This window comes from Genypterus blacodes, unplaced genomic scaffold, assembly GCF_046128005.1.
Source record: "Genypterus blacodes isolate CSIRO-AG114 ecotype Tasmania unplaced genomic scaffold, CSIRO-AGI_Gbla_v1 ptg000032l_1, whole genome shotgun sequence".
NCBI classification, from domain to species: domain Eukaryota; kingdom Metazoa; phylum Chordata; class Actinopteri; order Ophidiiformes; family Ophidiidae; genus Genypterus; species Genypterus blacodes.
The window spans coordinates 8,326,843-8,345,645 of NW_027466845.1; the positions used below are offsets into that span (position 1 = coordinate 8,326,843).

At 43.6% G+C, this 18,803-nt stretch overlaps 1 protein-coding gene across 1 annotated transcript in view; it reads right to left on the bottom strand.

The window, feature by feature from the left end:
* Positions 1–18,803, bottom strand: part of grik4 (glutamate receptor, ionotropic, kainate 4) — a 184,138-nt gene that overhangs the window by 65,808 nt on the left and 99,527 nt on the right. The window contains exons 5-6 of the mRNA XM_076145889.1: positions 8,850–9,015; positions 632–810 (exon numbers count right to left, since the gene is read on the bottom strand). Coding sequence (XP_076002004.1) covers positions 632–810; positions 8,850–9,015 — 345 coding nt within the window. The remainder of the gene's footprint in view (positions 1–631; positions 811–8,849; positions 9,016–18,803) is intronic.

The following is an 18,803-nucleotide window of genomic DNA, read 5'->3' on the forward strand; positions in this document are numbered from 1 at the left end:
TGAACATTATGGGTTTGTAAGGGTTGACAGGCTTAGATATGACATAATTAGTCCATACAGTTCTCCTCACCGACGTATCAACCAGCGTGTTTTGATCCTTATTATGCATGGCATTAGTCTGGCTTCATTTTGAGTCTCACGCTAATCCACTCAACTGTGTAGAATTCTCACTTATATACGATTTGTCACAGGATAATACTCAATTTAATGCTTTCCTCCATATAATTTGATGTAGCAGGTTTGTTTGACAAGGTTTCCTCATTTCATTTGCCTTTGGTTTTGGGACTCTTTGGTGTTCTGTCGCTACATTGTTTAAGCCACGACCACGACTAAAAAAAGCAAAAAGCTTCACATCACTTCATTACTGAATTAAAGGGTTACTGGTCAAGTGCTGTATTCAAACGCAATCCAACCTCTAATTCCACAGCTTGAAACATTCAAAACTAACATTCTCTGTATACCATCACTTTTAGCCTTTTACATGTCTTGCTGTAGGCCATTTCCACGTACGTTTCCCTGAGATGTTTTAGACGCATAAAGGTGAATGGATAGACAGCAAGTACTGGAGACGGGGGAATAAGACGAAGCATTGGTGCAGACATAACAGCATCTTAGCGAGAGACACACTAACCCGTTCCAAAATGACGTGCGACATGGTGGCATTGGCGTCCACGATGATGGTGGCGGTCTTGTCGTCTCGTATCTCCTTCAGGAGGGGGGTGGGGTCGTGGCTGTCGTCAAGCATGCGCACCGACAGCGTCTCCTTGGAGATAAGGAACTGCCTGAGGAGCTGCTCCAGGTTCAATAAGCCTGCCGGTAACACACACACAGACACACACACGGAACACATAAGAAGATTATTGTAAGATAGATCTTTTCTTCGTGAAAGGTGATAATGGATTAAGTTAGTCAAAGTTAAACACATGCAGGCTGTGAAGGAACTTTTCTATACATTCTGTCTTCAAATACAAACAAAAGTCCCTGATTTGTTTTTTTCTGGCTTAATTATGAGACAAAAGAATCCATATAACTCTCTCATGCACAACAAACTGACTGATTACCTTTAACTGTACTTATTGTCACACCATTAAACACAAAGAGACATTTCAGCAATTTCTCTTGTATTCTGTCCCATGGTATCAGGGAATTTGTCTCTCCCAACATAAGCGGGATTTAACTTAATTAAAATGCAGCTGACTTAATGAAAATGCATCCAGGCAGCTCGATGCCAGTCACTTTGTACCTGTGTACTGCCAAACCCAGAGAGGTTACAGGGTCCTACTGTGTCCAAATACATACTTGTTTGTTATTTGTGTGCTCGAGTACAAATGACTACTCAGATTATTTGTTTTTGTTGTTGTTGAAGCTGCAGTAACTTGGCCCACAGCAGATCAAGAGGTACAGTATGTAACAGTGGTTAAAATTGTGTATCATAGCCGAAATGCTTTAGCACAAATCGCAAATAGTTAGTTTTACTTCACCACAGACTCAAATGATAACAATTTCAAGAAAAAAGTAGGAATCGCAAAGTATGAATGTCAAAAGTGAGGAAAGAGACATTTTACTTTCAATTCTAATCACAAAAATGATTTCCCTCCAGGGTAGCAGCGCTGGAGTGTTGGAAACGACCTGCGAACAAAGTGGAAAATGGAAAAGCGGAAAAAAATGTTTTAGCAGCCAAAGATTCCAGCACTTTCTGTCTGCACTTTGATTGGCGAAAACTCTACTCTCCTGGCTGTTCCTGAGCGCTACCATCCTGAAATTAGCCTGGTCTAATTTAGCCTTTTTTCAGGATGATATTGTACTTGCCAATTGTAAAAAGTCCTCTAACCTCTTGACGAAATCGACTCTTGGCCCCCTGTAAGTCATTTCTTAGGCGTGAAATAGGGGGAAAAACACACCAGGTCACTCTGCTGCTGTGTGTCAACACTTGTCACAGTTGCCTCACCCTGGTAATATGGCAATAATGTGTTTAAGTCATAAAAACAATATTATATCAGAATGGGGAATGAAATGACAAGGAGCTTTAATTTCTGTAACACACAAGCAAGCTGATGTGAGTTTTGCCATGGTGACAGGCCATTTCACCACTGTCATTTTCTTGCACATTAACGCTAAGCTACAGTACGGTGCCGTCTCCGGCTTGGCGTCTAATAGCTTCTGTAATTATGCCGGCGCGCCCGCTTGTCTCTCAGCCTGTTGCCGTAGCACTTTATCAGCCTGTGTTTGTCTCGCTCTACCTCGCTGTGCTTTTCTGCGCTCTTGTGAATCATAATCGTTCTTGGCCGCCGCCTGCGAATAACTCAGGCAAACTCACAATAGCTTCAACTGGATCGCCCTCCTGCCCTAAAGCCTGCTCAGTTAGTTTGTGACAGTATGTTGCAATAAATGTGACCCCTACACACACACTCGCTCACACAGCCACCCACACATACAGCAGAAGGCGGTGGTATTCTCGTTGGTATTCTGTCTGCACAGGATTCAGAGGGGAGTCTAGATCTGTGGAGCTTTAAAGCTGCCGTGTTGTTCCCTCGATGTTTGTTTGACCCAGTTTCAATCAAATGAATAAGACGAAGCAGCTGAATAAAAACTTTGCCATTCTGTCCTTCGACTTGTGGGAAGTAAATAAGATGTTTTGTGGGATTGTGTATTTGTGTGTATACAAAGTAAACTATGAGTCTTTTCCCCCACAGAGCCGGTGCTTGCCTGCTGTGTGTACAATCTACAATATATAATCTTACAGGGTTATTAGGAATGTGACATCACTTGGCATGTCCTCATACGAGCTCTCGCCGTTTTAACATAATGGACCCGAAGGCAGGAAAAGTCAAAAAACGAGGCCTCACTGCCACAGGCGAAGTTATGAATAATGATGAAGATAACATGAGGCCAACATCAAGGCTTTGGGTCTTTGTCTGTGGCTGAAGGTGTGTGTGTGTGTGTGTGTGTGTATGTGTGAGCAACAGATGGCTCTCTCTCGCTCTCTCTCTCTCTCCCTACTTGAGAGGCAGTCAGTCACAGCACGCTGATGCTGATTGTTCTCGTTCTTTTTAAAGAAAGCAGTTCCATTGCTTCGTCACACTGACATTCATTTCTGTGTTCCTGGGCTGGAGTGTGGTTATTGTATGAAAAGTGGCGGCATGAAAAACCTTTAGAAAAAGGTAGAGGGGCAAGGACGCTATTCAGGTCAGTAAGTTTTGTGTGAAGAAATCTCAGAGAGGATACAGTCTAAGATTATAAATCCTAATTACTGTCCTTTTATTTGGTTTTATTAGATGGGTACAAAAGAGAGAGGGAGAGTAAATACAAAACAGGGCCCAGCTCTTGTTGCTGCACAACGAGGGCTTTAAGGATGGCCTCTAAACGATGTGACAAACATTTCAATCACGCCAAATACCACAATGTCATTTTGGAAGTCGGATATTAGAAACACAGAGTCATGAATAAACACTGCGACATTTGTTCCATGTTTCACCCTCACTGGGAAGAGCGGGGAATGGCCCACTGATTTATGTGAGCAGTCAATCGCTCTGATCACATTTTGGAGGCCAGCAAAGGCAACAGCTTTGCATTTGGATCGCTTATCCAAACAAAATGAGATGCGTTTAACATCTCCAATAAGCTTGAAGTCCAAACACAACTCTGAATCGGGCCCACAGAAGCAATTGCTCAAATGATTCACCTGTTTTTTATTTCATTCTCAGAACAGTAAGGATACCAGAGACTTAATCAGGTGCAAAACCATTAACAGCTGTATCAACAGTAAGAAGCACTTTGAGAGGTAATGAGGGAATGTGAGTGTGGGAGTAATGCGTTCAAAACAAAACAAAAAAAAGGGCATTAGAGTAATCCAATGTGTTGGAGATGAATACATGATGGTATAGTTACTCAGAATCACACTGAGACAAGAAGCTCTTCTAACCTCTGAGATGTTTTGTAAATAATGTTCTTAATAAGGGTCTGCATCCACAATAACACGCTGGTGATTGATTTGCAGAAACCCAGAAAACAACTTCACTACATCCACATCAGAGAGCAAACGAAGCTATTTGATGCCGCCTCCATCTATCTGCACTCCACTATTGTCACCTTGATGACTGACATCACCGTATTCCATTCCATCATAATTACTGGAAACAACATAATTACTTTGATCATTGCTAAAAATATCTGCCTCTGTTACTCTTATCCTGTCACTCCGATTCCTTCTTACAATTCCCTGTGCACGTTGAAAATTGAAGGCACTGAATCATGTCTTGCACCTGAATTACACTGATAACATGTTGACAGTGTGAACATGGAGCATCCATGGAGACAGCAACTGAGCCCTAGGAACCCTGCGGGACTTGATGCCAGGCAACCTTAGCTAGATAGGAGAGAGAATGAATGTTGCACTGTGAAAACCTACAGAAGTGCTTTGCATTTGTAATCTTTCATAACTCTGAGACAGAACCCTTGGATGTGAGGTCAAATAATTAGAGGAGGAGGATCTTAGTTATGTAGGAAGTCAAACGCCTGTGGTATGTTTAATTGGAATCTTGTTGCTAGGATTCAAAACTTCTCTCTTTTAAATATATTTGTTCACCTCAGTTGAAAGACAATACTCATTATGATGCACACACCAGGAAAAGATGTTGCACAGTGAAAAGGATTTAATATAATAACCACGTCTATTGGTACAGGACGCGGATTAGAATTCAAAACAAAGAACAACAACAATCAATTCGACAGAGATTGTTGCATTGGCTTAGAGTCTTTAAATGTATGATTGGTGCAAATGTTAGAGCTGATATGTGACTGAACCAATTTCTGTACATAAATCTTAGGATACTTCAACAGTGACAATCGATTTACTCTAGAATAAGGCTCCCTTCACACTACAGTATGCATGAATGCGTGATTCTTATCTGTATACCGAGTTCAAACGCAAATGTTTGTAGAATGCGACGTAGTCAAGGCCATCTGATCCGAATGCGTTGAGATCAGGTCCCTGTCACACAGCATCTATGACAGGATGACAGTGATGTAACAGCTTGTGGTGACGTTTGACCGCAGGCGGGTGGACATGTGGGTCCGTTGGCAACATATCACTGTCTAGGATTCAATGAGGTCAAACCCGTTCTATCTTGTGTAGCTTCATCCGTCACTCTCAATGCTTAGTTGCTTGCAATCTGCGTCCACAGAAACACCTCAGAGTTTCAGGAGGGTTTCAGGCCCGTCAAGCCCCAGCCTGGCCCCCGTGATACTTTAACACCTTCACTTAGGGCAGCAGCTCACTCCCCACCTGAAGAGCACAAGCTACTCTTTTTCCAGAAGAGGATCATGGCCTCAAAATTGGAGGTCCTCATCCAGCTGTCTCACTCACTCGAAGCAAACCACTCAGAAGGTCAATAGAACAATGGAGTCTACAAAATGCAGAGATGAATTCTTAAGGTCGCCAAACTGAACATTTTCCGATCCTCAGACTCAAACTCCTATTGAGCCATTGTCGCGTAGGTTTCCACTCCTTCGCCACGGCATTGGGAGGGCCCTCATTATGGTGTCGTGCAGAGGCAACATGGGGATGATTGACATTCTGCAGTAGGTGCTTTCCTGCTGTAGGCCAGATGAATCTAGACAGACTATGTGAAAACTTGGGAAACTTTATTTATCGGGTCTTTAGCCTGTTGACCGTTTGATCAGATTCCAAGCAAGACGCAAAACAGTGATGGATTTGAGTGGCGCTAAGGAGAAACCATGATTACCAGATGATGGTTTGACAATTTTGACATATTTGGATCTACCAGACGAGGTTTGGACATTATTTGTGCTATTACTGAACCTCAGATACGGCTTGTCAGAAAACAAGTTACTCTGAGATGCTGTAATAAACTGAATGATATCTTAATTTATGTACTTAAAAAATCCATTTTGTTTACACAGTTTGGTTTTGGTTTCATTTATTTCAATTATGAATCTGAATCCGTGAAGCTAAGTTTGATATGTTAACACCTTTTACACCTTTGCTATGGATAATCAAAGGTATAATCTTACATTTGCTGAGTTTAATGGTTTTAAGTTGCTAACATATGAAACAAAATACTGCAGTCACATTTGAGCATTAAACACATGCAACCCTCCCCTGTTCTAGATCAATCAATGGATCGATAGACACACTGAGGAGGAAACAAACCCTTAACCGGCTGATTGTGAAAACGCCCTCAGTGACACGTAAGTGAGTAACAATCGTGGGTAATCAGGTGGGATCTATTTTCTTTGATGTATACATTGAGCTTCCACAGTAACTTGAGACTAGAACAGTGGTGCAGAAAGATCCTGCTTTGCTGGAATAAGAATCACTGTACCTGCACTGCAGCTCCACTCCATTTTCACAGCTGCCAGATGTTAGTGACAGCTGTACCAATCTCCCCTCTAATGAAACCACACTGCTGCAGTTGTATTACAGTGTGAGTGAACGTATGTGTGTGTGTGTGTGTGTGTGTGTGTGTGTGTGTGTGTGCAGGCAGCTGACTTTTATGCAGGTCTTTGATGTGTGCACTTTCATTTACCAAATGCCACAACCACACAACCTGGCCACCCAAGAAGGTGCATATGTACCTCCACCAAGGCCGAATAAGCCTTGTTATGATATGATGTGAGGATGATGTGCTGCTACCACACACACAAATACACAAAGCATTTTGAGATTCCACCCCAGGTTTTGGTTCAAAACCTTTTGAGTTTAGCCAATGGTAAAGTCAGACTCTGTTTCTTGTTTTCTGTCGTGCTATTGACATTAGTAGTCAGGTCTGAGTTGGGACTAGTGTGGAGTGGGAGTGTGTGTCAACGTTGTGAACATGCTAAAGGTTGTCTTATGATCTGGGGATTTTGGCCACAAACATCACAGCGAGATAAGCTTATGTCTGGGATGTTTGCTCAGCTAACAATGAAAAAAAACAAAGAACCTACAGGCTTCAGGCGCAAACACAACCTCCTCAGAGGAAGACAAGTGTTCCAGTCCCGTTACAGTTCCGCGGCCTGATTAATGTCCGCCCCGGTGTGTGTGCCATACCTTTGGGCACGTCCCCGCCTCCACTACGGGTCCTCGGAACACAGCCGGAGAATATTCATGAATTGGCCACGCTCTATTAGGCTGTCACTGCTGCAGGTGATTAATGAGGCTGGCACACGTGGACGAGCCATCGACGGCAGACTGCCAACCCTGCTGCGACTGACTGTGAGTTGTCAGGGAGGGGCACACACACTCACACACACGCACAGTACAGAGATGCGACATTTTGTATTGAATGAATGAGGGTCAAGTTGTGGGGGCCAACCACTACAGCGATGTCATTTCCTGTTCTGTCTCCCTCCTGTTGCCAACATGTAATTCCAAAACGGTGCCCTCCTCTCCTCTCCATTATGCCTCTCACCAGCTCTCCCTCATATCTTACTCCCTTCCCCTCCGCTCCCTCATCACTCCTGATTCCCTCTCTCTCCTCCTCATCACCTCTCATCTCCGTTCATTTAATTCCTTTTCATTTCCTTTCCAGACCTCTCTTAGCCCACTGACACAGAATAAGGACCTTCCCTTCGCTTGCTCGCTTGCATGCACGCCCACACACAACCGGAGGGAAGTAATGTCGAAATGAGGTTATTTTCTCTAAACTCCTGAACCAATATTGAAGTCAGAGGGCGCCCGAGGTTCACAAGTTATCACTGTTCATTCTGCTGCTGTATTAATCAAATCTCTGTGGGAAAACAGGGCACACAAACAATGCTGAAGAGTGACTGACAGGCAGAGTGGAAGAACAAATCAGCGCATATTTCCGACCCCTGCAGATGTAATGGGTTATGTATATGTTTCCTCTGAGACGTTAATTCTCCCTGATTCCTTACAATTTCAGCAAATCTAATCAAATCCAACATCTCCCTGTCTTTGATCAAACCTGCATTAGACACACGCAGCTTTCAAACAAACAAGTGGATCCTGGAGGTTGTGAATCAACTTCAAAGAAGCACCGAGAGGATGAGAGTCAGGAAAGGTGCGACTAGGATTGACTCGTCGCCGTCTCCAGGCTACTTTCTCGTGACCATTTCCGTACTCCGAAACTCGATAATTAGGAGAAAAGGCGGGCCGTTGCAGCTCGGGTCGCTGTGTCTTTGTCCAAGGACTTGTAATTACAAGGTGGGAACAAGCTGTGACTTGAGCTCCCCGTCTATTTTGGAAAATAACTTTCATCAAGGATCCGGTGAGGTCGACATCGGATCACTGCAAACCTCTCACAGACACGACGACATCATCACCAGTCTGTTTCTAAACACTTTTACAGGCGCGATAAAACTTCTACCTTCCTACAATCAAGGCAAGAAATCCAAGTTTTGTAAATATGGTAATTACATTCACTTTACGGTTACTTTATTTAATCCAGCATTTCAATGTAAATATTGGAGTTAGCAACATCTGCATGTATTTCCTCCTCACACTCTGAATATGAGATATGCACACACACAGAGCTGCAGAATTGTCCTTCATTTGTGGAAATGTTATTTGTTCATCAGTTTGTTTGACCTTTCTCATTTGTTTATACTGGATAATACGAATACAGAAAAATTCCCATCAGTAATCCAAATGTCAACAAAACCATCACGCCGCCAAATCAGAATGCAACAATGGAACCTGCTATTGCTCTAAAATGGACTGATTGGAGATTTATGTAAATATATAAAAGTGTGAGGCGTACTAGAGTAAATATGATAATTCTACAGTTGATCCTTTTGATGTCTGCTGACACGGCGCACGGAATAACATCCACGGCAAAGTGTGTGTATGTGAAAGTGTGTGTGTTCTGCTTGAATAAAATACTCACAGTCAGCCTGCGCGCAGATGAGACAGGCAGTGGTGCCATTGAAGAAGGTGAGCAGGCTCGCCACGGCCAGGCTGATGTCTGTGTTGGTTGGCCGCATGTCCAGAGTGGTGAAGCGTGGGAATTGAACCTTCAGTATGTCCTCTGGAGCAACCTTCACGTACGGAACCTGGACGGAAACAGAAAGGGAAGCTTGGCATTCATCGGTCTCATGGAAATCTGTTTGGCTTCGAACCATTTGATTCTTATTTCTTATTCCAGTTAAAGATTGAAATGCAGCAGGCGTCCGCAGCCAGGACAGCCATAAAACAGATAATATAAAGGGAAATGTGTGTGTTTGTGTGTGTGAACTTTAGAATAAAAATAGTACAATGCCAGCAGACAGGCAGAAGAAACAGAAAGAATGGCTCAGAGAAAATCAGTTTAATCTGTTATAATAAATTGCAGGCAGGGATAACCCAAGGGGTGAGTGTGTGTGTGTGTGTGTGTGTGTGTGTGTGTGTGTGTGTGTGCGTGCGTGCTAATGTGAGCGTGCTAATGGGAATATTCAGAATACACAGATTTGTCACCAACAACTGAGGGAGGCAAGGAAGCTCACGCAGAGATGAAGTCTGCACCTCAAAACAGACGAATGTTACACCGCTGTGAACAAACCACATTTCTTAATAAGACACTTGCCACCTGGGAACAAGGAACACCGTTTCCACAGATCAATGCTTTTCACAATCAGAGCACACACACATGCAAACACAACACATCGTCTAATGAATGAATGACAGCCACACTGGAAAGGCTGGATGATGTTCACAAATCAAGGGAGAACCTTTAAAGGCTTAAATGATTTAATGATTCTTTGTCTGGATGGTTCACTGTCATGGTTGTGAGGTCACAGTTCACACTTGGAACTTACACCAGAGCTCTTGAAAGGGTTCAGTTTGCTTTTCATGCCTTTGATTCTGGTCTGATTGGTCTCTTCATCTCACAGATTCATGAGTCAGGTGACCTCTGAGGGTCACACACAGTCAAACAAAAGAGTTCGACAATGCTTCAGACAATTGCCTTAACGATAGTTAAAGTGAGGCTCCACTCACGCTGTGCAATCTTCCTGGAAACTGCTAATTCGCAATACTTTCCCTCAATCTTAGCTCGGATGGAAGATTCCTTGTATAAAGTATTATCGAACACATTAGCACTTCATTAGCACATCTCCCTCCACCTCCCCCTGACTGTCATCTCTTGTAGCCATAGTCTGTGTTTATCTTCACCATGTAAACTGTCACATAGCCAAAGATTGAACATGAATCTGGTCTGGGGTTCACACTGCTCAGAAAAGAAGCTCTTTCTCAGCTACTTCCTTCACCCAAATCAAACTATTGTGTTATTTAGGCACACCTGTACATCTGGATGACAAAAAAGCACGTTTGCTATCATTTTCTGACTGCTTCTACTCCCCTAGCCTTTGTGTCTGTGTGAGTGACGGGGTCTGACCTCATTTAAAACGAACCGTCTTCCACGCTTTGAGTCTTCATTAACATTTTAATCTGCAATTACTGGAACTGCATCACAAAGCGAGCACTTCACTTCTCGCTGCTATTTTGAGCGAGAATTCTTCCACAGTTTTCAATTAGGTGCTTTGTGGCATAATTCAAACACACGAGTGTCAACACTTCAGCTTTGATTAGTTACAGCCTTAACATCTCATGGGCCTCTCGCTTTGCGCATGACATGGGTCCAAAGCTGAATGTTGCTTACTTTTTCAGATCTTAACATAGGGTTGCAATACTGGAGAGAACAGAATGGATCTTAATTTAATTAGATCAAACTTCATGTCTAGGGAGAAGTCTTACACATTCAGGTGCAGAGAAATGGATGAGAGCTCATTTTAGCTTAAAAGTCAAGCTTAGACTTAAGAAAATGCTGCAAAGTTTGGTGATTGCTTATTTGCAAGTGTGTGTCTTTGATCCTTAGGTTCCAGGTTCTAAACCCAGGGGCTACCTTGCCTTGCTTAATTGTCAAAAAGTGTCTAAACTCAAAGACTCAACATTATTTTGCTCCGATTTTTGTGCGGTGACAACGCAATAACACCTGAAGTACAGCGAGTCCACGGATTTGTACCCTGCGGTTGTTTCAAAGGCAAAGAAATGTTCACTTTCTTCTGTAATGGACGAATCACAGTAAGAGCGTTGACGTAACTGATTGAACGAGCGGACAAACCCTTCTGTGTTGCCCACTTTTGTCTTTGTTTGGAAGAGTATGCATTCAGGCATCCTTGTTTGCCTTTGTGCTGCGCCGAGGGAAAAATGAGTCAGAGGAAGTAAAGCGAAGGAGACCAGCTGAGCCTTCAGTGAGAATCGATACAGACACAAAGCTTTCATCCCAGACCAATTGAGAGGCGTACAGAGCTCAGTGCTAACAACTCAAAAGTTCTGTTCAGGGCTTTGATTTGTTTGTCTAACAATGCGCTCCATGCCGCCTGCGTCTGCGCTAACAGGAACTGTACGTCTAATGCTAACTCATCGCTGTCACAGAGGAAGTGAAGAACCAAAACACAGTACTCACAAACTGCCAAAACTTCAGAAAAAGCCAAGCAAAGTGATCATCCGTCCATTTTCATCAAATTTCCTGATTTTCAGGTCATTTACGTCCAAACTCGACCCGTGAGATCGCTTCTTTGTAAGTTGTTGCCTTCTGGAGACATTTGGTGTCCACTTGTTTGGTCCATAGTCTATAGAATGGATGGATTAATTAATAAGATTTGGCGCAGACACTGAATGTCCTGGTCTTCCTAAAGGGTTAAAGTTCAAACTCTTTGCTGAAGGGAAGATCACATCAGCCTTTTATAAGACCTGTTTAGTAGATAAGATCAGGCTCAACATGGGTTTTGCTTACCACTTGTTCAGGCAGACAGTCGGGCAGGCAGTTAGGGGTGACAGAGAACACGAGCGGGAGCGAGCGTGGCAGCTGTTAGTTGGTCAGTCAGTGAGGTGTTGTGCTGGAGTGCAGTGGGGCTTGAAGGGGATGGGGGAGGACATGGTGGGTTTGGGAACAGGAAAGAGAACCTCTTCATCATGGGCAGATTGCCTGTCCGCGCGCTTCCCAGCACGCCATGTGCCACCTTCCCATCCGTCCACATATCCCCTCGATTGGTTTTCCATCCCTGCCCATCAGGCTGTAATGGAGTCCCTTGGCGTCTGGATGGATGGGGGCGCGGCCACGACTGACAGCCCCGGCTGAAACGCCATCCATTCCTCACCAGGAGCCTTAGAACTCGGGTAATGGCTGCGCACCACACTGGGGAAACGAGCAACTCTGCAGGTGTTTTCCATCTTCCCTCTTGTACAGCTTTTCTACCATTTCTCACTCCTCTTTTTCCTTGCACGCCACATTCGTTTTCTGTAGTTTGCCACACTTGTATTAGTACTTGTTCCCTTTTCCTTCCTCCTCTTTAAGCACTGTAAAGCGTCGTCCCAGGATCCTTTCCGCTAAGAAAACCAATGCTTGGTTTGATGGGCTGCATCTGTGGCAGCAGGGATCCGAGAAAAGCAGCTTAGACAAACACATTTGAGCTTTCTTACACACATGGATGTAGAAACATAGACTTGCCTCTTCTACTCCACTGGCAAGCTGGACACCATTGTTTCAGAAATGTTGGCTTCACTCGGAAATGACTTGGCACTAAGTCTTAAATTATGCAGCAAGAAGGCCAGACTCACACTGAAAGTATAATTGAGATAACTTTGCCTGGGAAAGTTTACTGCCAAACCTTCAGATTCACATACGCTTTTAATCTGCATTTTCTCCACAGTGTCAGTCATCATCTTTGACTTTCTCTCCAAGACCTCGTACGCGCCCCCATTGTAATTAAATTCATAAAACATAAATCCCAGCCGAGTACTGCACCTGGGTTATACACCTGTACATCAATATACTCTGGCATGCAAATGTTATAAGTCATATGTATTCAGTGAACGGTAGAGTGTTATTAAGTCTGTCTTGTATACATTTTTGCCGCATTTCTGGCTTAATCACAGCACAGAAGACACCGGTTAACTGTTTGCATATATAAATGCAGTGAGGGAGAGAATGAGTAATTTAGTTCTTATCTTTAAAGTCAGCATTTACTTTCAACTTTTAATCCTTACATTTATTCCAAAAAAACCTTTCATACCATTCATCAGATTCTTAAAGATTCACTCACACAATACATTCACACATGTAATGGTCGAATTTCACTGCCAACAAAGTAAGTAAGTAAGTAAGTAAGTAAGCATAATCCTTGTAATTCCACCCACGTGTACTGTACATCTCACTTACTCACATGTTTGCTTTATTTGAAGTACAGCCAGAACCATCATATAGGGGACATGTGCATGTAAAGATAGTGACAGTTTGAAAAGTTACACTTTTCATTCAGCATTGCGTCTGTCACACCACTAATTAGCTTACAGCAAGGCCTGGCAGGATGTGATGAAGTGATGATACAGTCATTAAATATTATTACCACTTATTATATAAATGTGTTCTTGAAAAATAGAAAAAATAGAAAAAGGTCTTCTTTTACTTTTAAGAACTTTCCATAATCATGTTTTTAAAATGGTTTAAAAAAATTTTGAAGGATTAATTTCTGCAACATTTTCTATAGCTGTCAGTCAGATATGTCAGAAACATTACATTTAACCATTTAAACAAACAAGTAAATCATCTAAATAAAAATAGTTTAAAATATAATTTAAAATATATTCACAGTGCAGCTTTTAAGATAAAAGCAAACATTTAAGAGTAAAACTACAGAAAAGGCTTTAGACTCCAGCAGTGAAATGGTGGCAACTGCCGTCCTCATCACACTGACGCGTGACAAAGTGCTTTTGAATCAAGGCTGAATTACAACAGGAACAATCAAGGTAAAGAACGTCGCTCTCAACGTGTTGAACAGCGGGGCTTCATAAACATCAAAGTGACTACGCCGACTACTTATCTGCCACGAACAGCAAGTGCCTGAGTAAAAAGCAAAAACATTTCGCACTTACAGCACGCTTGGCTTTGCGGGGCGTCGCTTCAAAGACACTCTGAACCAAACAGCAGCATCACTTTCACTTTCAATCTGCCTCAAAACACAAAGTTTGCTGGGCCAGAGAAGCAAACTTTGCACGTATTACAAGGTTGTTCACTGAGTGCAGAGTTGAACTGTGTGATCTTTTTGTGAAGGAGGTTTTCCAGTGTGCTGGTCGCTACCAATCCTCCCAAAACATGGATAATAGGAAAAGCAGATCATGCTCATTGAACAATACAATGATGAAAAAGTAGTGAAATTAATTGAAAATGAAGTGGCTCTTTATCCACAGGGTGCACGTTTCCCAGCTCTGCATAATTTCACATTTTACTAAAGTTTGTGGCTTTTGTTGGGATTCAGTTTCTCACTCTTAATTGGTCCCTGCATGGTTTGGCTGTATTGTAGTCTGAGATCCAATCCGTTTTCTGCCTTCTGCTGGGGTCAAATCGCTGCCATTCATCTTCACCACAGTCACAACTTCCTGACACAGTGTACATGCCTGAAATATGAATATTTCATGTGTTGTTGTTGTTGTTGTTGTTATGGTATCACACTGCCAGAGCTCTGTCACAGGTTGACCAGGTGTCAGAGGTAAACAATACCTAAGTGCCAATCATTTCACTTTCAAAGCATGCAATGGAAGGAAACAGGAGAAAACAGGTTAAAGGCCTCAGTATAAAAAGATGATGAAACAGATAAGAGACTCAAGAGGAAGCGTTGCAAAATACTGTTTCTACTTCTGACAGCGTCAGCGCCCCCTGGCTGTAATTGCCTCAAATATCACATTCATTATTCTTTCAATGGTGAGGGACAAGTGGGCGGGGCTGAACCTGCCATGTGACTGTTGGAGCAACCCAATATGGGGCCACTACAGAGCTCTGATCCTTGAAACAGGCGTGCTGTGTGCTGTCACCCTACTGTATTCAGCACAAACTGAGGGCAAAAACAACCTTAATCCTTCAAAATATGATGATGTGAAAGGAGTTGATCTCCATTTTCAAAGCACATCAAGATTATCCAGTCATTACCAGAGTAAGATGCTCACAGGCTCGGCGGAATTCCAGCATTCATTTTGCATTAATGGGTTATAATATAATTAAAAATCCATTCATTTTCACAAAACACAACTAAAATGGCTCCCTGAAACCTTTCTGGGTGCTTCTTTCTTCACTCTCAGTCCTGAGGGCTGTGAGGGAGGAGGAGGGGAGGATGGGCTTGAATACAGTATGAGCCAATCTACTGAGATTTTATCACAATGCAGGCAGCATCCAGATAAGAAGGATGTGTGTTAATGCAAAGTGTAAAAACAGAAAGAGCCTGAATCATCGTGCATGAACACTGGGGTCTTCCCTGCAATATTATGAGCGGAAACAGCAGATAATATAAAAAACAATGCTCTTTATCTAATGAGATGAGGCAAATTAAAAAATGATTTGACACAAACAACCTGTTGATACTTTTAAATGAGCTGAAAATCCAAATTTGATTGGCGATATTTACAATGCGTCTGCTTGAGGCCGCGGAACTAATAGTGTGGGAGTGAAGCTAATTACATCAGAAACCTGCGTGGAGGAGCGAATTTCAGGCACACACATAAGCCTGAGGTAACCCCTCTGCTTTTAATGATCAGGCGTCATCACTGTAAACAGATCCCAAACGCAACGGTGACTGCGGTGCAGGGCGAAGGTCCAGCGATGAAGAGTAGGTGCTATCGGGGTGCAGGAGAGTGGGTGATTAAAGGGAGAGAAGAGCTCGAGTGCAAGGAAGGACAGGCAGACACGAGGGAGCGAAGGAGTGAGTGACAGCCAGGTAAACGGTGAAAGGGATGGAAAAAAGAGACACAATTTCATGCAGACGGGGTTGCAATCGGTGCTCGTTAAATGGTGTCATTGCGTTTAGCCGTGTGAAATCTGAGCCTCACAGCTTCGGGCAATCCACCGGCACTCACCTCTCTGTTTGTGGTTTGGTCTTGGTTGGCTTGCGATTGCATTTAAAGGTAAAGTGGAGAGTATCGTGACTCTTATCTATTATTTAGAGGATGCCATCAAAAACTGCAGCCAAGACTCATTCCTGCTGTGTTCAGTGTGTAAAGTTCTGCTTTATACTTTATACTTTATACTTTATACTTCTGTATAGTTCTGCTCCATCTGCACATGCATCTTCACGTTAATTTTAAATTTTCTGCTTATCTGTACGTTTCTGGATATAAACTATCTTTTTCATTGAAGTGACCGATATGAAGTACTTGGTTGACTTGAAAACGCACAAACACAGGCAAACATCTCCAGGACTACATTACACAAAACACTGCAGTGGATGAAAATGAGACCTGAGCATATTTCAAGGTAAAAAAGTAACTAGAACACTTGTTGGTGTGTGTGTGTGTTCATGAACATTCATTATGTTGTCAAACGATTATTGCCGAGACTTTGTAGTACAGGTACTGTAGTAAACCTGATAGTCACTTAACAAGTACATTCGTAAGTGTGTGTGTACTGTGTTGGCACAGCGCTGCAGCCCATTGACCCAAGACACAAATCTTTACCTTTTCTCTCTGAAGGTGTTTGTACCTCAAAGAAATGGTCGGTCTGCTCTCTCTAAACTCACACATTCCCCAGCTTGACAATGTGTTCTTGTAGGGTATATACTGTATATATGTGTTATACGTGTAGGTGGATGTGTGTGTGTGAATGCGGGTGTGTGTGAGTAAGTGTACTTTCTTGCGGTGTGACAGAAAGGCTGACAGGTCTGCAGACAGAGGCCTGACAGGCGTTTAATGAGGAAGCTCTCAAAGGACACTGGCTTTGCACGGGAAGCGCACACACACACACTCTTGCGCGCACAGTAGGTAAGGCAAAACGAAGGCAGCAAAAAGAAAAAAACACAATTCACCCAATTACAATGTGCTCTCAAAGATCTTGTGTTAATTGCAGCCACACAGAGCTCTGATCTGCAAAGATTTCCTGTTAAAAGGAAGAATAAAACACGCCCACGCATCACCGCACTGCCAAGCTGTGAGTCTGCTCTGTGAAAAAATCCAGGAGTTTCTACCTCCTTGGTCGAAACGCTCACCAATAATCTCTTTATCTATGGAAAAACGTTCAATCGGATCAGTTTCAAATGACCTGGGGTTAGTGAGGAGGGTGGGAATGAAGCCGAAACCCAATTCCCCTTCCCTCCGGTTCAACAAGCTGTGGGCTGCCCGAATCATTCTGCAGCTCCAGTCATTCTGCTGCCTGTCCTCAGTGAACCTAACGGGAGCCTGCTGGGTTCTCGTAGACTGAGGGGAGATAAAAAGGAGGTGGATATGCAGTGGCGCCATATGGAAAGCAGAGATATAATGAGCAACTACATCTGTTGGCTTGTCCTCAAACAGGCAGCAGGACAAAACTCTGCTTAGTAAAGTACCGCCGGACATTTATGGGTCTTGGAATGTGTCAGGCATGGCACTAGCAAAGTTAGTAGCGGTGATGTTTGAAGAGACTCATTTACATTAGCACATGTTGACCTGGCTATCAATTAGTACACAACACATGCTTGGCAGAGACCCTGGACTGCCCTTGAACCACTTAGCGACGTGGCCAAGTGGACAGCAGCCATTCGGTCTCGGTGGATTGAACACGAGGTTAGCTGGAGCCGGTCGCAGGATAGTTCATTTACTTTGAAATGGCAGACACAGCTAATCAGCTTGGAGATCGCACAGAACCAACCAATGGGAGCGGAGAGCGTGGCGCCTGGCTGAAACGAACCAATCGCGAGCCAGAGAATGGCGGTTGGCCGGGGCGCGGGGCGAGAACAGATGCTGCCGGAGCCATCGTCTATCAGTCAGCAGGTGTCACGCCAAATGTGAAGTGGCGGTGGAGTTGGCAACGGCGGTGCTAGAGGGTGGCAGGGAGATGGAGGAGGGCAGGTGGTGCTCTATTTCCTCTACCTGATCCCTTATCAAACCAAAAGGTTTATGGGAGGTTTGGGAGGCCAGCTGTTGGAGTCCGGAAAAGGGAGAAAAAACCTTCAGGCGGGGGTAGAGGTAGAAGATTGGAAGGCACGAGACGTCGGATACCATCTTCATCCCCCTGCTGCCTGCTCATCCAGTGCAGCCCCGTCTCTATTTGTGGTAGTAATGAGCCTGCGTCGGGTCCCTGCGGCCGGAGATGACGCAGAGCGGTGATAAAGATAAAGTGGGCAGATCCCACGGTGCCTTTTAGCAGAGAGGAACATTGACCACGAGATCCCTATCTCATTGATCAGCTAGTTCAAAGAGAAAAAAGTTCCTTTCCTCTAAAGAAAGCCCAGCGTTTTACTCCGCGGCCCCATTTCAGAGGAAATGTCTTCGTAAGAGAGAGAGAGAGAGAGAGAGAGAGAGAGAGAGAGAGAGAGAGAGAGAGTGAGAGAGAGAGAGAGAGAGAATTTCACCTCCCCCATCTGACTGTGGGCTGCCAGCTGTGTGGGAATAACTGCAGCGTGGATAAAAATGAAATTATTGCTTTGCCAAAGTGTTTCATAACGCCCTCCTGATTAAATAATGTTACATTAACATATCTAGGAGTTTTTGGTGGTTATTTTAAGGGCTACACATGTTTTAAAGTCAGGTAATGAAACAAGTATGTTGAAGTTGCTGGGTAAGTGGCTGTTTTTTCAGCTGCTTATCAGGTCGGCGTTGCAGAGGCGGCACCCTGAGTCCAGATGTCCCTCTTCCTTGATTTGTTTTCCAGATTCCTTCCTGACTCATTTCAGCCGCTTGTATTCATTATCTCACTCTCCCGGTGGCTACACAGAGCTCGCGGCCACAGGTAGGAGCTGGGCTATATGTCGCCTATGGAGTATCAGTAAGTTCTTCAAAAGGAAACTTGTGGCTTAGCGCATCTGTGTTTAAGGGTTGCGTAAAGTTTTCACACACATACCCGATG